We start from the raw sequence: 26,922 nt of genomic DNA, 5'->3' as shown, positions 1-26,922 counted from the left end.
CCTACAAGCCGGTTTTGTAGGGTTGAGTTAGGCTTAAAGTCCACTTCTAACATGGTATCAGAGCCATGACTGGAGCCCATCCTAGCGATTTCTGTTGTCGTTGGGCATATTGATCCACCCGCTATCGGACCACCCATTAAAAAGTCTAATCCCACGCTCGAGATGTATATACCTCGGCGTGAGGGAGGTGTGTTGGAAGTCCCACATCGACTAGAGATGAGGCCATTTAAGTGTATATAAGTGGGTGCAAACCTCACCCTACAAGCCGGTTTTGTGGGATTGAGTTAGGCTTAAAGTCCACTTCTAACACCTATAAAGATTTATTAAATAGTACAAGATGGCTAAAAAGGAAACAAGTTTAATGCAAGTGATAAAATATGCAAATGCATATATTGCCATATGAAGTTGTAAGTTGTAATATTTGTTCTACCAAATCATACAGAAAATAACTTTTCCCCATAAAATTTGTACTCTTAAGAAACATACCTCCATCTGAACCTTTCCGCCACCACCCATTCCTTCCAACTCAACCAATATTTCATGCACATCTCCTATAGCAAAAGGCATTTTTGCTGAGTTTTTGGAGCCATAAGTTTAACTATATTCATAAGTAACTTTTACACTACTGTTGACCGATTAACATGTATAAAAAGAAAATGGAGAGAAGAAATTGAACTCATTTCAAAATTTTAAGTAACACAACAATCTTTCAACACTACACTAACTAAATTTCAATAGATTTTCTGGTCCTCACCATCACAGAGCCACTCTAGATCAACACCTGCATTCCCCATGCGTTTGTGAGGAGTGACAAGATTTGCATCCCAGGCTGCAACCTACAATATACTGCCACATGTTAAAATATTGACATGAACATTTCAAGATATATTTTCAGTATTTTTCATTCTTGAAACCAGATGATATACTACAGAAAGTTGTTTGCTTAATTTGTAACTCAATAAAATGTGCAACATGACATAATGACTTCAGAAGAAACCATACAAGAGAGAGGAAACTTAAACATGGAGCAAAGTTAAATTACCACAATAAGGATGAGAAGATCTGTGGAAGGTAGAACAGAAAGTAAAAATCTAATTATGTTATAAATAGAATTATGTTTTCCACTTAGTATGTATTCAACTATATGACACACTTAGATGGAATCTGCGGTCATCTTCTCTCCAAGATTGCAACATGTATATTCGTCCTTGAGCTATTGGTGTCTGGTTTTGGCAAGGAAATGATGAACCTTACATTTATCACTGGTAATGTCCCATAACCCTCAATAATCAGCCTTATATCCAACCAAAAGCCTCTAAATCTTGTCTTCAAGCTTTGTCTTGCGGAGTGGTTGCTCCTATTCTTACCTGAAGAAAATTTATAGTCAAAATAATGCAGCTCATCGATCCAGTTTGAGCACAACATCGCTAATTTTAAACAGGATAGTCTCTCCATCTCTGATTTTTACTCTTAATTCATGAATCTTTGGGTTGAATACACTGATATAGTTTATACAAACTTGCCTTTCGAAAATCTCAGTTCCGTACAAACAATTCATGATATTACTAAACGTGACCAATTTCTTATGAAATTGAGATCTGACTTTGAAGGTATCCGGTCCAATCTCATGCATAGAGATCCTGTCCCATCATTGGATGCATGTCTCAATCAGTTGTTACGTGAAGAACAACGTCTTCTTACACAGTCCATCATTGAAGAACAAAGATTGTCTACTGTTCCAGTAACATACGCGGCACAAGGGAAGCCACGACGCCATGACATGAGAACTATTCAATGTTTTAGTTGCAAGCGATTTGGTCACTATGCTTCAACCTGTCCGAAAAAATTTTGCAACCATTGTAAAAAGGATGGTCATATTATTAAGGAATGCCCAATAAGGCCACCACGACGACCTGCAACAGCTTTTACAACCACAATTATTTCTTCTATTCCCAACAGTTCTGCCAATCCAGCTCCTGTCCATCCAAATGCTACAATTGATGTTCCAACTTTGACCCCTGAAATGGTTCAACAAATGATAATTTCAGCTTTTTCTGTATTGGGATTATCAGGTAACTCCTCTTCCCCATGGTACTTTGATTTTGGGGCTTCCAACCACATGACCAACAGTACTCGATTCCTTACTAATATAAAAAACTATTCGGGGAATCTCACAATACATACTACTAGTGGAAATCAATTGCCTATAACAAAAACTGGTGATATTCTTCATTTCTAACAAATGTCTTTGTTGCTCCTGGTCTCACCAGTAATCTCATTTCTGTTGGTCAATTGGTCGACAATGATTGTCGAGTTCAATTCTCACAGTCTAGTTGTCTTGTGCAGGATCAACACTCGAGGAAGATAATCGCGAAGGGGCCTAAAGTTGGACGACTTTTTTCCATCCATTTCTCGTTGTCTCCAAGTCTTTTTTTGCCTTTAGTCTCTTGTAATTCTGCTGTTGTTGATCACCAAGTGTGGCATAAGCGCCTTGGGCATCCCAACTGAAATATTCTCCATGACATGTTCAAATTTGGTTTTCTTGGAAATAAACACAACCCCATCTCTTAATAATATTCAGTTTGATTGCATTCCTTGTAAGTTTGACAAAAGTAAAATTCTACCTTTTCCAACACATCAATCCACTGAAACACAACCATTTGATATCACCATAGTGATGTTTGGGGAGTGGCACCAGTTACGTCTCATGCTAATTACAAATATTTTGTAACTTTTATTGATGATTATAGTCGTTTCACTTGGGTCTATTTCTTGCGCTCAAAAGATGAAGTCTTTTCCACTTTCAAATTCTTTAATGTTTATGTTCAAGCCCAATTCTCCTCCAAAATCAAGATTCTTCGCTCTGAAAATGGGGGGAATAGACATCAATGTATTTCAAGAATTCTTACAATCCAATGGCATTTTATCTCAAAGATCATGCCCATCAACCCCCCAACAAAATGGGGTGGCTGAACGGAAATATCACCATTTGCTAGATTTTGTCCGCACTCTTTTACTAGAGTCACATGTGCCATCACGATTTTGGTGTGAAGCCCTTTCCACTGTTGTTCATCTTATAAACAGATTGTCATCTCCTTCCATAAGTAACTAATCTCCTTTCACTCGATTATTTGGTCACCCACCCGATTAGTCCACTCTTCGTATCTTCGGTTGATCATGTTATGTCCATCTTCCTCCACACGAACGCACCAAGCTCACTGCACAATCTGTTGAATGTGCTTTTCTTGGCTATTCTCCTCATCAAAAGGGCTTTATGTGTTATGATCCTAACCTTCATTGGATTCGAGTCTCTCAAAATGTCAATTTTCTAGAAAGTGTATATTTTTTTGTAAACCATCATGACTCGTTCTCTTCTCCAATTTCTATTTTGCCATTGTTTTCCAAGTTTTTTGCAGGTCAATCATCATCTAGACCTCTACTGACCTATCAAAGGCGAAATACTACAAGTCAACATCACCTAGCACAACTCCATGGGCCCCTTCAAGATAATTACTTGGATGTTGATCCAGTACAAGCTCCAAAACCAGAACCAGCTCCTTTACGACGCAGTTCACGCATTGGTAAGCCCCCAGAAAGGTATATTTGTTCCATGACAGCAATATTATCATCTATTCCTATTTCTTCTTATAAACCGGCAATGAAGAATGAATGTTGGCAAAAAGCTATTGAAAGTGAACTTCTTGCCTTTGGAAGAAAATCAGACATGGGATATAGTGTCATGTCCTCCATCTGTTAAACCTTTAGGTAGCAAGTTTGTGTTCTCTATAAAGCTGCGTTCGGATGGCTCCATAGACCGGTACAAGGCACGACTCGTTGTGCTTGGAAATAAGCAAGAGTATGGCCTCGACTATGACGAGACTTTTGCTCCAATTGCCAAGATGACCACTGTGTGCACTATCCTTGCTCTTGCTGCATCCAAATCTTGGCCATTACATCAAATGGATGTCAAAAATGCATTCCTCCACGGTGACCTTAAGGAGGAAGTTTACATCACACTTCCTGGTAGTATGTTGACCCTCTCCCCGAATACTGTTTGCAAATTGAAACGCTCTTTATATGGATTAAAGCAAGCAATATGATTTGAAAAGTTTCGCTCCACTCTTCTTGGTTTGAAAAGTTTCGCTCCACTCTTCTTGGTTTGAAAAGTTTCGCTCCACTCTTCTTGGTTTTTCTTTCAATCAAAGTCAGTATGATCCATCACTCTTCCTTCAACAGACTCCTAAAGGCATCATCATACTTCTTGTTTATGTGGATGACATTGTGGTCACTGGTTCTGATCAAGATGCTATCTCTAGAATCAAAAAAAATGTTGTACTCAAATTTTCACATGAAAGAGTTAGGCCATCTCAATTATTTCTTAGGTTTAGAGGTGCATTACCATCCTGAAGGCATTTTTGTAAATCAGCATAAATATATTCAAGATTTGGTCCAGCTAGCGGGACTCACCAATGCTATCCCTGTTGACACTCCAACGGAAGTTAATGTTAAATATAGACGACATGAAGGAGAGCTTCTTGATGATCCCGCTCAATATCGAAAACTAGTTGGTAGTCTCATCTATGTGATTATCACTCGCCCTGATATTTCCTTTGTTGTACATGGTTAGTAAGTTCATGCAATCTCGAAGACACTTCCATTTTTCAGTAGTGCAGCGTATCATTAAATATCTCCTTGGCACCTCAAGTTGTGGTTTATTCTTTCTTGGTAATTCATCTCTTCAACTCCAAGCTTATAGTGACGCTGATTGCGTTGGTTGTCCAGACACTAGAAGATCAACTACTAGCTGGTGTATGTTCCCAGGGAATGCTCTATTTCATGGAAATGTAAGAAACAAGATTCAGTCTCCAAGTCCTCCACTGAAGCAGAATATCACGCAATGTTTGCTGCTTGTTCTGAAATAATATGGCTATGTGATCTTCTTACAAAGCTTGGATTGTCTTAAGCACAACCCACTCCACTGCATGCTGATAACACAAGTGCCATACAGATTGCAGTAAATCCAGTTTACCATGAACAGACGAAACACATAGAGGTCGATTGACATTCTATCTGAGAAGGTATGATCGTAAAGTAATCAATCTACCACATGTCTCCACATTGGTTCAAATAGCTGACATTTTCAATAAATCATTGCCACGCCAGTGTCACAATTTTCTACTTGGCAAATTGATGCTTATAGATTCACCAGCATCAATTTAAGGGGGGATGTCAACAGAATGAATAACAAAGATATGCAATTATATATTTATTTGTAAATATTATTCTCTTAATTAGGATAATTAGCTGTACTAAATGTATATATGACAGTTTAGCTTATTTAGTGGGCTGAAGATCAGCTTGATAGATTGTAATTAGTTGTATATATATGAAAGTTGTCTAGCAAGAGGAGACACGGTATTTTTGGCCCAATCTTCTCTGAGTTTAACACTTTCAACCCATTTGTAAAAATTTGCAGCAATTGTTTTCTCCCAAACCTTGAACAGAACCAACATATTTCTCAAACTTAGTAACATTCTTTCACCAAATTATCTTGCTTCAAAGCTCATGATGACTAGAAGGGATTACTCAGACATAGGTTGAAATCCTCCATTAATGCCACCTTGAATTTTTCCCAACCCATATTTGGGTTGCAAGATTCCCAACACTGAAACCACCTTAATGCATCACTTTTTAATGCCACCATAGTTGCCTCCATTTATTCACTAAGCATAACCCAACACCCTATACCAAAAAAACGTTTGAGCTTTGTCATCTACCCAAACACATCTTCTCCCCAAATCAAACAGATTTGGATTTAGAACAATAACCAGAGAAACAAGAATATTTTTATTGATCTTAAAGAAATTCTCTCCCAAACAGTTCTCAATTGAACAAATCCCAGGTATTTTCAAGGAACCTAAACCCTTCCCACAGAACTATGCAATTTTCCTCCTAGTACTAACAAACTTCCTCTATTAGTAGTCTTTACTCTACTAGACAGCTGACCCAACTATTACAAATTTAATTTTTCTTATTTTTTTCTCTGATAAGCGATTTTAATAGAAGGATGTCCTGTTCTATCAAAATCTTGCAATGGTACCTTCCATTGAATATGTATGTGCAAATAGATGTAAGTGAGAAAGCGTGATCATGCTTGTTAACCTGTAAAGATTGGTTTGGAGGCTGCTTGATATTAAATGTAAACTCCTCATTCCATGTTGGCTCTTTTGTCCTGCCATCAATTAATTTTACATAAATGAACCCAATCTAATTGGAAAACATTATACAAAGATACAGCTGAAGTTAAGACATTAAATTTTAGCAAAGGAAGTGGAAAACAAGTACTCAGTGGGATTTTATGAATTAAAAAGAAATGGTCCCTGCATGTTATTCTTTTATACATTTAGCCAATATACAAATTTGAAAGAAAATGATAATCCAAAATACTTCAAACTTAGGGAAATGCTTCCAGGGACAATATGAAAGATTTTTTAAAGAAAAGTCAAAACAGTCACTAGCACAAACTATGCAATGTAACATTGACTCTTAACCATGAGATGGTGGCCTTTGAAATGAACAAAACAGAAATGTGATAAATGTTCACCCCCATTTGATACCGCTTTTAGCGGTCTGAGAATCCAGCTGTATGACAACATATGGGTCACTTGTTCCCTGGATGACACCAAAATAACGGATATAAATAATTAATAGAAATTATAGAGCAATAAGCAGTTGTATGAATTAACTAAAAAATTGGGGGCAACAGGAAAGAATGTCAGATACAAGTCGAAGTAAAATGTAGTACACATTTCATATCATTAGAGAACTATAATTAGGGTGGTAATTTAAAAGAAATAAAATAACCAACCCAGGGATCCATAGCAGGAAAATTGAACCCTTTTTTCAACTTTATAAAGAGTTGACCATCATAAATTTCATGAACAAATTCCCTGCAGATACCCAAAATAATGTTGTTAAACATGCCATTATTCTAAGGAAATCTTGTGAAAATAATACTACTGCAACAACAACATAGGATTAAGTCACGCCATCAAATTTGTTGGATACATTATAGATATATTTTAAATATGGACTTTAACCCATGCCTATGTTGTGTTATGTATGATGTGTATATGTGATCCTCAATTTTTTAAATGCATAAAAGGGGATTCTTTCACATGAATACATACCATTTATTTTCTAGATAGTATTTAGAACCTAATAAAAAGTTTGTGCCTTCCCATGGACCCAATGATCATCTATGCCAATTTTCTAAGAGAAGCTACTCTTTTAATCACATCAAAGAGACGTTGAGTATCATTAGCAAAGATAAAATGAATTTAATATATATATATATTTATATATATATATATATATATATATATATATATATATATATATATAAGTGGGTGCAAACCTTATCTTACAAGCCGGTTTACAGGATTAAATTAGGCTTTAAGAGTAATACGAAAATGCAAACCTCACCTTATAAATTGGTTTTGTAAGGTTGATTTAAGCTTAAAGTGTACTTCTTAAGATAGCATAAGAGTCATATGATGCATATCTAGTGAAATTTGTTGTTTGTTATTTATTGAGTCTATTGTGCAATTTGTCTGAACCACCCATTAATGTTTAATCCTGTTAGGTGTTAAGTTGTGTGTTTATGTTAATTGGGCTCAGCCCATATGTATTAAGGGCATTAGCCCATATCTTACATTATAAATAAAACTACCCTATGTGTATGCAAAACACACAAGGGAGATTTCTCCTAATCTTCTCCACTATTTCATAAATCCCATACTCAAGATGTATATGCCCAACATGAGAGATGTGTGTTGAAGATCCTATATTAACTAGAGATAAGACATAATCACAGTATATAAGTGAATGTAAACCTTCCCTTACAAGTCAATTTTGTAAGATTGAGTTAGACTTAAAATTCACTTTTTAAGAGATATCATATGTCTTTTTTCCAAAAAGAAAAACATGTCTTAAAGCATCTATAAACTGGTTTTATAAGGTTGATTTAGGCTTAAAGTGTACTTCTTAAGATAGCATAAGAGTCATCTGATGCCTATCTAGTGAAATTTGTTGTTTGTTATTTATTGAGCCTATTGTGCAATTTGTCCGAACCACCCATTAATGTTTAATCCTGTTAGATGTTAAGTTGTGTGTTTATGTTAATTGGGCTCAGCCCATTTGTATTAAGGGATTAGCCCATATCTTACATTATAAATAAAACTACCCTATGTGTATGCAAGACACACAAGGGAGATTTCTCCTAATCTCCTCCACTATTTCATAAATCCCATACTTAAGATGTATATGCCCAACATGAGAGATGTGTGTTGAAGATCCTATATTAACTAGAGATAAGACATAATCACAGTATATAAGTGACTATAAACCTTCCCTTACAAGTCAATTTTGTAAGATTGAGTTAAGCTTAAAATTCACTTTTTGAGAGATATCATATGTCTTTTTTCCAAAAAGAAAAACATGTCTTAAAGCATCTAAATATTGAACATATCATTCAATTGAATACCCCAAAAAACACAAAACTTGAAGTCCAATTTCTACCATAGAGGTTTATCTTCATTCAAAAGAGTACTAACTTCGTTTTTGGAAAGATCATGGTATTTTCAACTAAGGAACCATAACTCCTCATATGTGGACCAAGAAAAGTAGTTCGTCTAGGTCCAGTTTAGTTGTAGTGCTAATAGTAGAAGTAGAATAAAAAAAGGAGCAAAAGTAGTGTAAGTCATTCCAAAGACAAAGCCATAAAGAAATTTATGAAGAGAGGGAAAAACCCAAAGGCAAGAGGAGACAACCTTGACTAGCTATCTAAGTGCATTGAACCAAGAAGACAAGGGTAGAAACATGCTCAAAAGACACCAACAAGATAAACAACAACAAACATTTGTCATTCTAACATCAGGACGGAGCACCTTGGATGCACACACAGAAACACACCTAGTGCAAGGTTGGCAAGGATCAATGCATTGTAAGGCGTCACACGACCACCAGGGTTGAGTCACACTCCTTAAGGCACACCTAACCTTGACTTCACCAAACAAAATGGCGACAAGAAACAACAAATGGAGACAACAGAAAGTGGTGGTCCAGCTACATGGCTCTTAATACCAATTTGAATTTGAATGTGATTAAAAAGCATTGATTTACATACTCAGCTAATGTATATTTTCTATTTATGTAGTAGAAAACAGTACATTACAAGGAAAAGTTATATCCTATAGGACTTAACCACTTATGCTATGTACATATACCCCAAAAAACAAGTTTAGAAAAGTTGTACAATACAATAATAATCATAAGTTTAACAAATATTTTAGAGATTGGAGGCTAACGAATTGCAAACCCATTGACACACTTATAGATCCCAATGTTAAACTCCTACTATGTCAGGGGGAGCCACCTTCAAATCTTGAGAGATACACGAGACTGATTGGAAACTAATCTTGATATCTAATTTATGCTTTGTGTGTTTAGTCAGTTTCTTAATTCATCATGTGCAAGACATTGGAATGCAATCCATTCACGTTCTTAAGTACATTAAAGAAGCCCCTATACAATAATCATACTTAAGTTGTAGGATACTTGTTAAGAAGTGGAATTTAAGCCTAACTCAATCCCACAAAACCAGCTTGTAAGGTGAGGTTTGTACCCACTTATATATTATAAATTGACCTTACCTCTAGTCAATGTGGGGCTTCCAACAGACCCCCTCACGCCGAGATATAGACATCATCTCAAGCATGAGACTAGACATTAATAGGTGGTTCGATAGCGACCCAATAGCAGGTGGAACAATATGTCCAACAAACAACAAATATCGCTAGGATAGACTCTAACCATAGTTCTGATACCATGTTAAGAAGTGGACTTTAAACCTAACTCAACCCCACAAAACCAGCTTGTAAGGTGAGGTTTGAACCCATTTATAGATTATAAATTGGTCTTATCTCTAGTCGATGTGAAACTTCCAACAATACTCAAATGCAAATTGGGAAGCTACACCTACTACAAGTTATCCACATCCAAAAAGAAGTAGAGAACAAAAATATGGCTTTTGCCTCTTGTAAGCTTATCTAACTCAAACGATCTCTTAAAAAACTACAATTTGGGAAAGTTATGAGATGATTCTCATTTGTGTTAATCAAGTTGCTATTCAAATTGCCTCGAGTTTATTATTTTACAAGAGGACCAAACATATTCAAATATACCATCACCTCACCAAGAAAAGATTTTACATAGAGACATTACCACTCAATTTGTTAATTTTAATGATCAACTGGCAAGCATCTTACCAAATCATTGTAGGGCCCTATGATTGACTATATACATTACAAGTTTGGTGCATATGATTTATATGTTTTGGTTTGAGAAGGGTGTATTAGTTATATTTTGTAAGGGCTTAAGTCCATCCCTATGAAATATTACCACAGTAATTTTGCATGTGTTCTTCAATTTTGCTAATATATGCAAGGGGGTTTTATCATATGAATATAAGTCATTTCTCACTAAAAGATTATATAAAAAATGCATTTGATATAGTAAAGTAATAAAAGTATCAAAAAGTTATTTCTGGTTTTATCCGTAGAGGATAAATTGCTCTTCAAAAGAATACATCGACATAATAATTGAAAATCCTGATTTATGATGTATATAATATATCTCTACAATTCAGGACCGATGAGCTTGTACAATAAATATAAAATATAATGTCAGCATATCACTCATCCTATCTATCCTCCTAATTATGAAATGTAATTAAATTTTTCTGATTATGTAATTAAAACTGTACAAGAAAATATTGATTGTACTATAAATCAAGGAATTCTGACTAAAAGAACAGCGGCTGCATGTACAACCATGAAACTTAGGAATGCAAATGAATCATACTCAGAAAGGTAGACTGTCTTGCAACCAGCAGCATCAACTTCCCTCCTGCCTATATTTTCCTGCAACACATTGTAATGGGCAGAAAAAGAAAAGGTTTGAAAAGGAGTTTGGAAATATCATTAAAAGAAACCATTATTTTCATTGTAACAGTGATCGATTTATTCCATTCAACTCATAATATCATGAAGAAATAGCAAGAATCATATAATTAGCATACATATTTATCTATTTCAGTTTTCATTTCAACGTCTAACATTACACCATATGTTATAAACTTACTAATAATTTTATATTAGCTTGTTTTTCACAATAGAAGAAGAGTAAAATATATAAAAGTAATTCCTGAAATTTAGTCTTTCAATTAACAACATTACCTAACTACATTAGAGATCAAATTAATCGACGACCAACAAAATCAAGTACCAAATTGAATAACACATGCCTAAGTTAAGGTCTAAAGTGACTGTCCGCAATTACCATTAGTAATCAAATTGTCAAACATAAGATGGTCAATTGTTATAATTTCCTATGCTTTTCCTAATAGTAACATAGCCCAACCCGTCAGACTAAAGATAATCACCAAAAGGGGGAGCCATTTTCGAGGACTACTTGACTCTATATACTGAGAAATAGAGAATAGGTACTAGAACAAAACATAGTTGCAACAGCCACATTCTTATATGAAATATCTTTCACATATTGTATTTTCTGTTTTCGGATTTCACCGACCAACAATCATTGGATTTATAAATACATTAAACATTTGATTGAGAAATGAGAAATGGAGGGGAATTATCTTTTGCCTTGAATTAGCAATATCTTAGCATATTCTTACAATTGTTTCCCTATCCACTAGTCCAACCTATCAGGGCAGAGCACAACACTAAAAATTTTGTCACTAACCATTTGGAGGATACTTTCCAACATCTTACACAAACACAATCTACCCACACCCATACATTATGACTTAACTCTGAAGGTTAAGGCATACTTAACCATTTAGACACCCACACCACCTGCTCCACTACCTCTTTTCTTTATAAAGCAATTCTTCCTCAATATCCCACCACCCTCCAATCGGGTTGGAAGTTCCACATTTTGATGGAAATGATCCCCTGGGGTGGATTTTCTAAAACCAACCAATTCTCTGACTATAAGTGTACTCCAAGCAATGAATGCATCATCGCCTCTTTCAACATGGACAGACCTGCATTAATTTAGTCCCAATGGACATTTTGGAATGGCTTTATCACTTCTTGATCGGGTCCTCTTCATGCTATTGAAAATCGTTCTCCACCATCTTTATACAATGACCCTTGAACACAGTCCTACTTTCTTTTCTTTGTTTCAACAAATCACTCAGGACCCTGCTTCTTCAATAGAATATACCATACATTAGGACCTCATTTTCTTTCAAGTGAATATATAGCTCATCCATAATACACCTTTTGTTTCATTGTCCGTAACTAGAATTGCATCAAGGACTTGCTCCCCTCTACTATTGTTGATATTCATCCTTTAGTTCAGGCTCTTTCAATCCTTGAATCCAAGATTGACCTTCCCACTTCTCCTCCTAACCAAGCTTGTTCTAGTTTAATGGATCGTCATCTCACCCCAAGATACCAATTGGGAGAACTAGATGGGCTCCACACTACTAAGGAGCAAGACACAATGGGGAAGAGTATATGTGATAAAGAAGAATTGGATGACGGACGAGGCATAACTAATGGGTAGGACAGTTAGAGGAGAGAGTATACTATTTTGTGGGAGAAAATCAATCATGAAGGGAGAAAGGACAGTTAAGGAGGCCCTTTTTCCTGAAGCAGAGGAGGGGGAATCGCTTGGGCTGTTTTATAGGAGCCTAGCTCAGTGCAGTGGGATTTGTTATCCTTTTGTATTTTGCTTTCATTGACAAATAATACAAATGTGAGTGATTACTTCCTTTTTCTACTTTCTTCTGTAACAGTGTGATTGTTACCAGAAAGGCCTAACAATTTCAAGGATTACATTTGATACCAGACCAAAGAGAATCACCAAAAGACCTAACAATTTCAAGGATTATATTTGACTCTATGGTAAGGAAAAGAGGATCACTAGAAGGCACTACAACAAAAGCTAGTTGCAATCGACACATGCTTTTACGAAATATCTTTTAAGATTCTACTTTCTGTTTCCGGATTTCGTGGACGACCAACAATTAGATTTTTAAATCTTTTAAATATCTGATTGAGAAATGAGAAGAAGAATTGTTTGTTGTCGTGAATTGGCAATAGCCTAGTATAACCTTATAACTGTTTTCCCTATGATCTCCCGTCTTTTAGAAGGAACTAGAAACCTGCTAAGCTGTATTAAGTTTATTACATTATTGTACAACTTTTTTTACCTTCTGTTGGGTAGATTCCTTTGGTCTAATGGTGAGTTGTGATTGTTTATGTCGGTTATATATTCTCTCTACTATGCATTCTAAAAACTAATGAATTGAGCATTCTCAGCCATGCCTAGAATTAATCATACTGTTCTTAGTATGCTCAAATTAAATTAACATAAACACCACTAAGAGTAATAAAATGACCAATTATCACTGTTATAATCAATATTAATATTATTATAATTAATATTATTAATATTATTATAACAACATATAAATATAAAATATACAATACGATTTATCAATATAATCTTAGCTTAGCCAAAAAGATAAAAGATAAAAGAAACTCTTCTAGCACTTCAATTATGAACTATTAGCACAGCTTCACTATTCCCGAAAGTTTCTTCTATTCCCTGCAGAAAAGAATGAAAAGAACACGTACAGGTGGAGTTGTGTAAGCTTCGAAAGCGAATCCAGCGAGAATAACCGCAAGATTGATATCGAACGGAGGCCGATCATCGTCCTCGGGAACAGAAACCCGCTGGAGCTGGGAACCAGTCTTTGAGGAGCAGCAGATTGAAGGAACTCGCCTCCTCCGCGCGGTCGATAAAACACGCAATTTTCCGAGAAAACGAGGAGTAAAGGTGCGAGAAAATATTGGCCTGCGAGGAGGCGGAAGCGTGGGACAAAGAGGGGAGAGAGCGTAACGGAATTGGACGGAGGACATTTTCTTGTTACATTACAAGAGGCGGGAAGAGAGAAAGATAATAAACATTAATGGAAGCGAATAGAAGGAAGGGAGTGGCAAAAGGTGTAATTAAGAGGAATGGAAAGGGTAAATGGTTGAGAATAGACAGTGGATTTTCGTGTACAGCCAAGTGAAGAGAAGTGTGTTCGTTTCTGGTTAGTTCTGGAAAGCATGTCAACAGGTTTCTTTCCATGGACGGTGACACTTTTCTACGGCTTTTCTTCTTTATTATACGAGTGTTTAATGTTATAATTTAAGGGCTTCTTTTACACGTGAAGAAAAATATTACTTTCTTTTTTGATTATGATTAATTTTTAATAACTAAAAATTATGTAACGTGAAACACAATGATAAAAAAAATAATTTTTTTAACCAGCGAAACGACGCGAATTATGATTAACTTTTAATAACTAAGAATTATTTAATAATTAACAATTATGTAACGTGAAACGCAATATAAAAAATAATTTGTTTTTTTCTTGCACTTCTAGTTCTATTTGTATAATGTTGTTATCGATATAGTCAAAAGCTTTTTTCATTGTTTTTTATTGATGTGCGAATTTGTAAAGTATTCAATTTTAAGTTTGTCTCTTTTTCTCCTATTTTTTACTCTTTTGTTGTATCATTGTGTAAGACTGTGTTTTGTTACATCTTCTTGTGTTTAATATATGAAGTTGTTGTGTTTTTTGTCAAAGTGTTATCTTATCAAGTACTAGTGACGAGTAATTTTCTTTTCCTTTAAAAGATGATATTGGTAAAATTTTGGACTTTTAATGAAAGATGGTGTAAGTTGATAGCGATACCATCGAAATTGCTAATTATGGAATGTATACAAGTTTTTCAAAGGGAAATATTATTGAAGGTTTACTAAGTAGACTCCCAAAAAGTAAGAGGTGAGCACAATAGACAAACTTAAGAACATTGTCATTGCTAGAAAAAAGTTTTCCTTAGTCCCTTTACCCAAATTTTCTCATAAAAATCCTAAATAATGTTGACACTCTACCAAAATTATTGTTTGGTCTTCATCTCTTTTCACCCTAGTTTCTTTTGGTAACTTTTGCACAAGATTGATTGTTTATTTATCTATCAACATTCTTAGGCATCGAGGATTTTGTGGTCATTGTAGTTCAGATTAATTTGTAAGTTATCATTATTGTGAGCTTCATCGAAACTTAATTTCCAAGTTAGTGTATTAGGCTCTCAATAATCAAGCTATTGTTTCCTTATAAAAACTCTAAGTTATGATGAGAGAGTAGGGAGAATTTCATGCTTTAAAGTTGCAATTACCTTTTGAACTTGGATTGATGTACAAGTTAGTTTGAAAGTTTCACAAGCCACTGATATTTGATTGCAAACTTAGATCGATAATTATCCACAAATTTTTGAATAAAATATTTATCATAATAAATTTTAAAGTAGAAAATAAATGGAACATGAAACTAGCACTCCTTAAATGCATTGCAAAGTTTTGATCATAAATGTTTATGGTATTACGAGTAAGATTTGTTATTAGTGATTAATTATCTTTTACACAAGATGATGATAGTATAAAATATAAAGACATGATAAATTTTACCTCACTTTACAATAGACATCAAATGTTCTTATTGGAACTTTGCCAGATTAATCCAAGGTGAACTAGCTCGATCTCTAAAGCAAGTGAAAGCTTTAATCTTCCATATAAAAAAATCCATCAATTCAAACTCTCGTGGTTAAGTTAATAAATAATGAATATTGAGTGGCTTTATTGTTATCATGTATTTATAAATATTTGTGAACATGTTAACATAATAACAAATAAAACAAACTTAATATATAACAATAAATTAACAAATATATAAATTGAACTTTATTTATATTATTATAAATATCAACTTTTCATGATTTTAGCACACTTAAATTTCATGGTTATTAAATTATTTTTGACCAGACCATAATGATATATTGAGTGGGATGTGTATAACTTGAAAAAAAAAAAGTATCTTACTTACATGACGCAATTTACGACAAACTTTACCTTTGTCCTTAATCTCACAACAATAATAATGGTTTTTACACATGTATGTCCCACTTATACTTATTATCTCTTGAAGATAATATTAACATATTATAAATATTTACTTATTCTATTAGTCATCACATTTTTTTTTTCAATACTTCTTTACTTAATTTATATTTTTTAATACTTAAGCATTCAATATTGTCTCCTAAAATAGTCTTTTATGGGAGTGAGGAAGTTTTCTTTTTAAAAGGATTTTTATTTTTGAAATAATTTTTTCGTCAATTCATTCCCCTTTCACTTATACACAACCTATTTATTTCTACACGTTAGTGTTTTCAAGACTTTCTTCCACATTAATATAGATCGACTTTAATGGTGAGTAAATCTTGAACAAAACTTGTTTTCACTAAGAATCCAGGTTGTCAAAATGCTGCCATATTGGATTCAACATTAACATGTGTTTGGACGAGATAATTTAAAACGATATTTCATTTACTTGAAGAATTTAAACCTTTACACTAAAATGACTTATCTATAAATTTTCTTTTTGGTATCCACTTTTTTTTTTTCATTTTTATTTTCCAAGTAGCTGTTTTATTTAAATTAATTGATTTTTCAAATTTAACTTTTTTTTTAATTTAACTACTTTTTTTTAATTTAACCATTTTGCTAAATTAATTAAATAAAAATAATCTAATAAATAAATAAAAACTATTTGTAATTAAATTGTAAATTTATTTATATTTATTTTTATAATTATAATTTCATTATTTTTTTTATCAAAAAAACTAAACACACATAACACATTTGTTTTCACTAGTTTAGATAGTAACTAGAAAGAAAATAAAATTTTAAAAATTTTGGAAGGTGAGGAAATTTTTAAATGTAAATTCTCTTTAATTTCATTTTTATTTTATTCACAAAAGCCACGTTGACTCAATTTAGACTCAAAGTCTAGTTAAGTTAACTAAGATTGAAAGCTCAATAGAATTGGCTCGAATTGAAAGCTCAACTAAGTTGACTTAAGTTAAAGCACAATCGAGTCTGTTTAGATCGAAAGTCGAATCGATTTGGCTAGGATTGAATTTCAAGATAAATTGTCCAAGAGTCGAAGGTCAAGATGAGTCAATTGAATTGAAAGTGGGGTCGAGTTAGAATATGTTAAAGGTTGAGCCTATTCGACACATGTTGAAGGCCAAACCAATTTTATCCAAACTAAAGGTCAAAACGAATCAACCCATTCCATAAGTCGAGACAATTTAATTAGTCTAAAGGTCGAGACAAGTTAGCATAGGTCCGGACAAGTAGGTTAAGCTAATTTAAGTGGATTAATAATGACACAAACGACGAGTTGAGTTAGTTGTGCCAAAGGTTGAAATAAATGAGTTAGGTTGAAGGTTGAGACGAATAAGTTAAGAAAAAGGTTGAGACAACTAGACTCAAACTAAAGATTTAGACAGATTAAGATAAATCGAATGTGTGATAAGTCTATCCAAATTAAAGACCGAGACGATTAAACCCAAATTGAAGATTAAGACGGTTCAACAAAAATTGAAAGATGAAAATAAGTTAGTTCAAATTAAAAGTCAAAACAAGTTGTTTAATATTGAAAATTAAACTAAGTCAACTCAAACTAAATTAATTTATTCAAATATTTTTAGAATAAGATTTTATTTTAAAAGATAAATTAGATTGCTTTATCCATATATAAAGAAATCCAAGTATAAAACATTTTAATTACTATTCCAATCAAACTAAGAAATAAAAAGAATTTAATTATAAATAATTTAAATACTATATATTTACCTTTTTTTAGAATATTTGAAATCCATGTCCAAAAACTAAGATTTATTCAAAAAAAATTATTTTAAATGGCCAATTTAAAAAGAAAAATCATTTACTTTTGAAAAAAGACAGAAGAGAAAACACTGTTGAGACACGGTGGCGTTCTAAATATCGTTTTGGTTTCCTCTCTTCTTTTTTGTTAAAACCCTTCCCCTGGTGTCTGTGGCGGGAACTCTCTGTGCTTGCACTCTCTCTCTACCCTTCACCGCAATGTACAGGGTAGTCACTAGAAACGTCGCCGTTTTCCTGCCTCGTTGCCGCTCTCTTTCGCACTTCTCTCATTCGCCACTTCCCGTCTTCATTTCATGTGTTCCCTCTCGCTTCCTCCGGTAATATTTTCTTGTCTTTTTCGTTTCATATTTTGTCATATAGAATTTTTATTTAGTATTTTATCAGTTTATTTGGTGAATATTCACTTTATCTGTCAAAACATTGTATTTAGAATTACACTTTAACATTGTATTATCTACAAATATGTGTTTCGAAACGTGATTAGGTGTGACACTCACTTTAAGCAATACATATCATGTTTATGAACTCACTTGTATTCTGTATTCTTTATTCTTCAGTAAAGATTAACCATTCATCGAACCGGTGATACATCATCGCATGGCTACAAAAAGAAACTATATTATTTAGTTCTTGCAGAAACCTTTTTTTTATTGAAAATTGACTTTTATACTTCCTTGATCTCGGTCTAAAACGATTGTAGTTTTACCCGTAAGAGAAAGATTCTAATGTGATAGATATTTTAAGTTTTCGATTAAACGGTGTTTGGTTAAGGTAAAGTAAGTGTTTTTGAAATAAGCAATTTGAGAAAAAAAAAGCCCATTTAAGAAAATAGATGTGGCCAGTTTGTTTAAACTTAGAATAAATACTTTTGAAATAAGCAATTTTTAAAATAATCAGTAATTTGAGAAGCATATACAATTTACTTACTAAAATAAGCATAAAATTGCTTATTTTTAAAACTAAGCACATCAGACTATTGGATGACAAAAGAATAAAGCTTTTATTTTATTGAGTAAGCTTTAAGCTTTTTTTGTAAAGAATACTACAAACAAGCTCACCTAATATTTGTGTCGGAGATCTCACAATGATTAAGAATAAGACAAAATCATAATATATAAGTGAAACCGTGTTAGATTTAAATTTCACTATCTGGTAAGTAAGCCATTTAGAGTAAAACCTAGTCAAGTTCATCGGGACAATTATGCCACCGCTTTAGGACTATCACCCACAAATATCTTATCCCACATTCATGAAGTTCATTACGTCATAAAGGGTGTTGAAAATTCGACATCGATTAGAAACCGTGATAAATTACAATATATAACTAAGGTTGTGTTAGGTTTAAATTCCACTCTCTTAATAATTTGCTTCTTAAAATGTAAAGAAGTGCTTATTTTTTAAAAAACATGCTAGATAGAAAGACAAACAAAAACAAAAATACCTAAACTCACCCATTATTATTTTAATTTCTAATCTCCCCCCAAATGTTCATAAGGAGAACGTTTATATTTGCTGATAAAAGTAATGTATTTATTGAGAGGATAAGATGATTTAAGTAAAATTGTTTCAATGAGTGCTATATTTATTGTTATTTTTAATTTGTGAGAATAGCTTCAATTGCATTGTGACAAGGGGGTAGTTATTAAGTTTTATGAATATCATTCATCTTTACTGCTGAAGTTTTTTGTGCTAAACATTGTACTTGAAAATTTGTAAAAAGGATGGTGTATGGCTTTATAGTGAGTGAGTGCCATGGTGAAATCAATTTTTCCATCTTTTTTTTTTTTTTAAAATTTCCTATGAAGGTGTAAAACTAACGCAAGCAGTCTTCTATTAAGTTATAGTAGTTTAGAGACATGGTAAAAGTCATAAAGATCTCGTGTGAGATTTTGGTGTTTGAACAACATCTCATGAGTTAGCAAGAGTTATTGATGCTAATAGTGGTTTTGGACCTTGGGTTCATTCTGGCTACATCCTTCTTGCTTTCTATGTTATTGTGCAAAGTGTGATCAATATGAAGTTTTTTATAAAGCAAAGAAGGTATATAAGAAATCACTATAGAATTTGCAATGCCAACTAGGTGGGCACTCCATGTTATGTTAATCGTTTGCAGCATATCCAAGTACAATAGAAAAATAAAAAAATATAATTAAATGAGGGACTATAGCAAAAGCCACTCAATAAACAAACCTATAATTAGGTAGATTCCATCTATTCTTATAGAGATTAAACTAAACAAAACCAGGAATAAGATCCCACCACCTAGTACATCTGTGTCTAACCCTAAAACAAGCCAATTCATCAACAGAATAGTTTCCCTATATGTGTGAGACACATGAAATCTAATTCTCTTAAGTTGATAAAACATATTCTTCAAATGATTCTTAAAACGCCGAGGAACTAAATGTTGATTGGAGAAAGTTTGCATCACCAGCATAAACGTTGATCTAATATTTGCTTGACCTGGTGAAATTGTAATTGTTTAAATATCTAGTTTTTTGTTGTATGACATGTAAAATGTGAAACTTCTTATTGAACAGAATAAATAGATGTGTAAAGAATGTATCGAGTTATATGGAAAACAAGGTTTCAAGGGGGAGTAGTAGGACCACCAAGAAGCCAAAGGAACCAAAGAATGGTTTAGATGATAAAGATCTTCCTCACATATTGTGGTGGAAGGAGGTAGGTCCATCTAATCTTTTTTGTATTTGGTTAAAGCAGAAATAACTGTTCTTGAACTTTGTTGGTCTGTTTATGAAGTCATATTTACAATAAAACTTCATTCTGACTTTTGTTTCTTTCTCAAATCATGGCAGAGGTTGCAAATGTGCAAAAAGTTTTCAACTGTCCAACTAATTGAAAAACTTGAATTTTCTAATTTGCTTGGCCTGGATTCCAAATTGAAAAATGGAAGGTGAGTGAGCAGTAACGAAATTGAAGTTACTACTTTATGCATTTTTTTTTTATAACAAAACAATATGAAAACATCAATTATTGTTTGGTTTATGATATTATTCATAGAAGAGTAATTGTTCTTAAATAGAATTCAAAGACTTAATAATGGAACATCCTAGTTTATGATTGGTACTCCTATTTTTATGTGTGATGAGATAATTAGATAGCAGTTAATTTTCAGTTCAATTTCTTTGAATCATTCTTCAGTCTAGTTCATCTATGAATGATGAATATAATCTATCCCTATAAATCAAAACCAATGATCTTGTACGATAAATATAACCTATTAATCCTCCTAATTATACTCTTAATTATGGAATGTATTTGAATCTCCTAATTATGTAATTAAAAGTGTACAAAAAATTATTATCTGCAATATAAATCAAGGGATTCTCATACTCCCCATCCAGTTGGTGAGTGGATGTCATCCATTCCCAACTTGTTAACAATAGACTGAAATGTAGCACCACTTAGCTCCTATTATCAATACATCTGCAATTTAGTTTTCAGAGGATACAAATGGTGTACATATTGTCTTATCATCGAATTTTTCTTATAAGAAGTGTTGATCTACTTCAACTTTAGATCAATCTTCAGGTCTTCTAAAATTTTCTTTAACCATAGTATTTCACAAACCCCTAATGTCATTGTTCTAAACTTACCTCTGCACTTGATCTATAACAACATTTTTGTTTATTGTTCCCCCAAGTTGCCAAAATTTCTCTAAGAAAAGTGTGATATTCAAAGGTAGATCTTTTGTTGTCTATAGAAACTGTATAGTTAGCATCTTTGTAGGCTTCTAAGATCACATCTCGTTTCCTTTTGTAAATAGAAATCCTTTTCCATGATTTCCTTTGAGTACTGTAGAATGTGATAAACACCTTTGAGACGAGTCTCCTTTGGATTATACAAGAATTCACTCACAACCCCTACAACATAGGCAATGTCGAGTCTAGTGTGAGACAAGTAGATCAATTTTCCAATCAACCTTTGATAAGATTGTATATCAACATCTACGTTTCAATTGATTGTCTATCCAAATGCTTTCACAATCTTCATCCGTGATCCCTCTCCGGCATGATCTTCCACTCTGGCATGATCTTGTGTGTGCATTGAATCAAATAAGGTGTGCTAAATCAAGGAGTCACACTATTCCATGATTGTCTTGTGATCTTGACTACAATTCCAACAAATTCCATAGGACTTTACGTATATCGGTTGGCATTATTCTTCACTTTTGTTCAATTCTTAATAAAAGTATTTATTCCCATTACTTTTATTTTTTTATAAGTTTATGAAGATATTATTAAAAATGAGAAAAATAGAAACACAAAACTCATTGAGGGACCAAACCAAAACCCATGACCAAAGAACAAGCTAGTTAGCTATAAGGCAATCCATGAGCTAAACTTCCCTATACATGGGAAGAATACATCTATTATCCCTCCCTGGTTGATAGGCCTAAGCTGGCTAACTTATTTGCACAATGATTTCTTTTTCGAAAAATATGTGACACCTTAAACTCAATACCACTACAAAACTTTACACATTTTCTCCAACGCCCTCTAATAGACCATGGTACAACCTGGAGAAGAGAGGAAGCTTAAACCAAATTTCAATCACATTCCAACCAGAGTCTTCTAAATCTGACACTTCTTGCATACTTAATGGCATGAATAGCTCTCATAAATTCGGCAAAAAGTGCGTTCTTCTGTTGCAATGTTCTTCTGTTCAGATTCAAGAACACAACTATTGGACCAATGTCATCAAGAATGCATATATGACTGTCTATAATAATCCTTTATTCTTAGCATTTACATGGGCTATTGTTCAAACACACTTGAACTCCCTTATTGTTGTAATATGAGGAATGGTTTTATTATGGGAATGTTGATGGAAGAACCAATCTCTGTGCGCAGTGTAAAGGAAGGAACCCTCAACTGGGAAATGTTGCAGTTCAAGTCAAAATTTCCACGTCAAGTATTACTCTGCAGAGTAAGTAATAGTTATGCCATTCATTGAGAGTTCAGTATTGGTGGTCTTATAAATTTAGTTTGAAGGGAGCATGATTATTTATTGGGAATAATGTGTTTTTAGTGGCTATACTTTTGGTTAAACATGGTTTAATCTATGTACCTTTGTGTTGATGAATTTAGTCTTCAAATTTATATGCATTTAGTTCCTCGTAAATTCAGGAAATATTATAAATTATAAGAAAGGAGGGATTAAATTCACATGTTTTTTGTAGTTCGAGGACTTTGTTTATTGATATGAAAGTATAAAGACCTTGTCCATGTTTTACTGAAAATACTAGGACTAAATATGCATTTCCCCTTCCCAATTCTTGATAAAATTTCTGTTTTCTCTTTCGTTGGTTATGGAGCATTCCATTTCTATCCCTCATGAAGTAAATAGTCTGTTTGTGTCATGTATTAATTCATATATTTTTTAATTACTGCTAAGGTTGGGGAATTCTATGAAGCTTGGGGAATAGATGCTTGTGTGCTTGTTGAATATGCTGGTTTAAATCCTTGTGGTGGTCTCCAATCAGATAGTGTTCCAAGGGCTGGTTGTCCTGTTATGGTATTGACATTTTACTATGTTATTTTCTCATGGATTTTAAATATATATGAAATATTTTTCTGACTTTCTTATATATATAACAACTTTCATCTTTTGTTTGTCATAGAATCTTCGACAAACTTTAGATGATCTAACTCAAAATGGTTATTCAGTGGTGAGTGCAACAGTTAAATAGTCTATACTTTTTTCACCTTTTAAAGTTTTCATTACTCTGTTGTTTACTTGCCATGTTACTGTTTTATGAATACTTGTTGCTAATTAATCTTGATCTGTACAGTGCATCGTGGAGGAAGTTCAGGGCCCAACTCAAGCTCGATCCAGGAAACGTCGCTTTATATCTGGGTTAGTACAATACTCTCTCAATGCCAGTGGCCTCTCTATGGATTTCTGTGGTCAATTGATAGAGTTTGCTGTGGTTATTAGAGTAAAATAAGCTTTCATTTTGCTAATTATTATAATGTCATATTGGTTGACTTCAAGGACATGCTTGATAATCATAGGTTCCTATTTCAACCAGCAAGAATAGCTCAGCCCCTTGTTCTTTAGGTTTACTCTGATTGGTCATCTGACCCAGTTGTTTCACTTGGGTTCTGCATACCTTGATCCCAATAAAATGCTATTTAATACAGGGATCATGGGCTTAGTAGGTTTGTAGAGGCCCGAAATGAAAAAAGAAGTGAAACTTGACTCAATGCTGAAAGTTGGCACATAAAAAGATGATCCACACAAACTCAGTAAACTCTCTGATTCCACTATTTCTACTGTTGGCAGCTGTATGTCATATTAGGAATTAGTTGACAACTGAATTTTATTTTCTAGAAGATTGAATAATTAATCATATTATTCTAATTTGATCTTATTCGAAATAATTAGTGTCAAAAGGTAATTCTGATTTGATTTTTTGTGGTCAAAATCAAATCTCTTATTTGATTTTATCCTTATTTATTTTCCTTTCTTCATTTATTATCTAATTGACAGTTTTTCCTATATATCTAAATTTTTGATTCCTGAATATAATACACAGTACCTAAAATTACATTTATGATTCTGCATGGCTATTCTACCCATTCTGCTCAGCAGTGATTCAGAACATGAATGAACTTGCCATGACATGACAGAAATGTAGAGTCGTGCAATTGTTGTAGTTGGAACATGATGTTGACTACCATGCTCTGAATGATGTGGGAGTGGAATCTTCAACATCAACCAGTGAGATTGTTGTGAGGAGGTAACTTAACCAAAGGCCAGGTGCCATTGCCAATTAAAGCATTATATTCAACTTTTATTGCTTTCAAGTTCCAACCAAGTAGGATTTCGGGGCTTTTTGGTTCCATATGGGTGCGTAGAACAGTAGGATGAATCTTAAGCTTTGCAAAACCAAATTTATCCTTTTGCATAGGGTGGACAGACATTGAATGAGTGAGAGGAACTAGGGGGCAGGGAAGGAGGAATAGGCAGGAGAAGAAACTAGATTAAGAGGGTTGACAAGATGTAGGACGGCATTTTGGTGATATAGTGAGGGAATGGGAATTGACTTTGAGTTTAGAAAAGTGGCAAATAGGCTGTGAAACATGGAGATAGGGAAATCTTTGCTCATTAAATATAATATCTTTGTAAATATTAACCATTGGAGGCCAGACACTTGTATCCTTTGTTGGAAATAGAGTACCTTAGGAAAACGCATTCTCGGGAGTAAAATAGGCATAGTAAAAATCCTTAAAAAAAGTATAATCAGGATTCTGAGCAAACAATTTAGGGTCATGGATATCAAAATTAAGGTAGGAAGTGATTAGTCTATTTATGAGGTAGACACTAGTAGTCAATGCATGGTCCGAATACTTTAAGGGGTAATGATGCTTGAGCTAGGAGGGTGAGACCAAGTTCCAAAATGTGGGGTGTTTATGTTCAACAACTCCATTTTGATATAAAAATTGAGGTAGACAGTGGGTAGTTTGTTTATGAGGTAACACTAGTAGTGAATGTGTTGGGAAGCATATAAGTGTGTTGTCAGTAACACAAGAGTGCAAGTTTATTACAGCAAGATGTTTAAACACTGTTAGAATAATTACCTTATGTATCTTCATTAAGCCTACTTCAGGGTACTGTGTCTAGTATCTATAGTAGTAGTACTTAGGTCTGCACCTAGGGTTTTAGGGGCAAACCCGTAATCATCCACGTACTTTTGTATGAGAACTTTCTTATATATAGTTATATATAGAATGAGAGTGAGAGGGATTTATCCAACCCTCTCAAAATTATTTTACAGTTTCAATCTCAAGTTGGTATCAGAGCGGGACCCACTTTGGTTTCTATCTAGTCTCCTACCCTAGTTGCTATCCACAACTGTCCAACACCGTTTGTAGCTGTCCGGTGCCGTTTTCCGTTGTCCGCCATCGTCTGACATTGTTTTGCCACTGTCAGGAGCTGTCCGCTGTAGTTTGTCACCATCAACCTCTGTTCTCTGTCGTTTTGACGTTGTTCACCATTGTCCGCCATCGTTCTCTGTCGTCTGCCGTCGGCCATTGTCACAGTTTCGTCCGGTGACCACCAGATCTAGTTCACCTCTCCACGTGACAACCAATCCCACTAGTGCCGAAGTTCAATTCTCCTCCATGTGCAACATCTTTCTGCGCCGTGAATAGGCGTGTGCTGCTCACGTGCCACCTTCTGCTTGCCGGAACGCCACCGCGCCACCTCCATAACTCTCACCAGTCTCTCCTCTCTCTGTGCTGCCCCTCAGAACCTTGTTTTATTAACGTCTAGAAACAACCCTTTCGAAAGTCACATAGGGTTTTTCGGTTTCTCCTTCTGGTTTTTTAACTCTTGATCTGAAATGGCGTTGGGAAGTGCCATTTCATTTTTTGGAAGTCCCTCAATCACTTATGAAAAGTTAAATGGCAAAAATTACCTAACTTGGTCTGCTACTGTTGAGATGTGGTTTCTTGGTCAAAGTCATTATGATCACCTTGAGCAAGATGACAACCATGTACCTGCTGACAAGGTTGATTAGTGGAAATAAGTAGATTTCCAGTTGTGTGCTCTATTATGGCAATCAATGGAACCCAAACTTCTTATATCTCTGAAAGCTTTCAAAACTTGTCACTCCTTTTGGAAGAAAGCTCAAAGCATCTATGCCAACCATATTCAACGGCAAACAAGCTTGCATCTCTTAAAATGATAGACCATGATATGGTGTCCTGCATGGCTGAAACCCAATCTGTTGCCGAAGAACTAAGGATGTTTTTGGAAGCGGACTCATTAGAGGATATCAAGAAGAAACTAGACAAATATTACATGGTGTTGATCCTTCATGCCTTACATCCAGATTTTGATTATATCAGAGGTTAACTTTTGACTAGTCATGAGGTCTCCTCCATGGAAACATTGACCATTCGTCTTCTGCATGTCCCGGTACTCAAACTCAGGAAGCTTATGAACTAGTGGAACCATTTGTCATGGTTGTCACACGAGGAAGAGGAGGACGTG

The 26,922-nt window shown here is 34.1% G+C and overlaps 2 protein-coding genes across 6 annotated transcripts in view; one reads left to right on the top strand and one right to left on the bottom strand.

The window, feature by feature from the left end:
• The window catches only part of LOC106772402, a 51,947-nt gene extending 37,673 nt beyond the window's left edge, over positions 1 to 14,274 (bottom strand). For both annotated transcript variants that reach the window (XR_002669116.1, XM_022784990.1), the window contains exons 1-7: positions 13,734 to 14,274; positions 10,924 to 10,982; positions 6,869 to 6,950; positions 6,605 to 6,672; positions 6,163 to 6,232; positions 755 to 836; positions 487 to 551 (exon numbers count right to left, since the gene is read on the bottom strand). Coding sequence is in view for 1 of the 2 variants with exons in the window: in XM_022784990.1 (XP_022640711.1) it covers positions 487 to 551; positions 755 to 836; positions 6,163 to 6,232; positions 6,605 to 6,672; positions 6,869 to 6,950; positions 10,924 to 10,982; positions 13,734 to 14,018 (711 nt within the window). In the remaining variant the exon portion in view is untranslated. The remainder of the gene's footprint in view (positions 1 to 486; positions 552 to 754; positions 837 to 6,162; positions 6,233 to 6,604; positions 6,673 to 6,868; positions 6,951 to 10,923; positions 10,983 to 13,733) is intronic.
• Positions 14,275 to 17,970: 3,696 nt separating this feature from the next.
• LOC106772710 (DNA mismatch repair protein MSH1, mitochondrial) overlaps positions 17,971 to 26,922 on the top strand; it is a 43,263-nt gene continuing 34,311 nt past the window's right edge. The window contains exons 1-7 of one of the 4 annotated variants that reach the window (XM_014659265.2): positions 17,972 to 18,215; positions 20,439 to 20,580; positions 20,715 to 20,812; positions 22,773 to 22,848; positions 23,317 to 23,436; positions 23,543 to 23,590; positions 23,714 to 23,778. In XM_014659265.2, the coding sequence (XP_014514751.1) occupies positions 18,097 to 18,215; positions 20,439 to 20,580; positions 20,715 to 20,812; positions 22,773 to 22,848; positions 23,317 to 23,436; positions 23,543 to 23,590; positions 23,714 to 23,778 (668 nt within the window). In that variant the 5' untranslated portion in view covers positions 17,972 to 18,096. Of the gene's footprint in view, positions 18,216 to 20,438; positions 20,581 to 20,714; positions 20,813 to 22,772; positions 22,849 to 23,316; positions 23,437 to 23,542; positions 23,591 to 23,713; positions 23,779 to 24,537; positions 24,665 to 26,922 lie in introns of those variants that run through there. The other 3 variants (XM_022784526.1, XM_022784527.1, XM_022784528.1) reach the window with 3 other exon arrangements.

Source organism: Vigna radiata, chromosome 8, assembly GCF_000741045.1.
Source record: "Vigna radiata var. radiata cultivar VC1973A chromosome 8, Vradiata_ver6, whole genome shotgun sequence".
NCBI classification, from domain to species: Eukaryota; Viridiplantae; Streptophyta; class Magnoliopsida; order Fabales; family Fabaceae; genus Vigna; species Vigna radiata.
The sequence above is the reverse complement of the archived record's forward strand: the minus strand, read 5'-3'. Positions and strand labels throughout refer to the sequence as shown.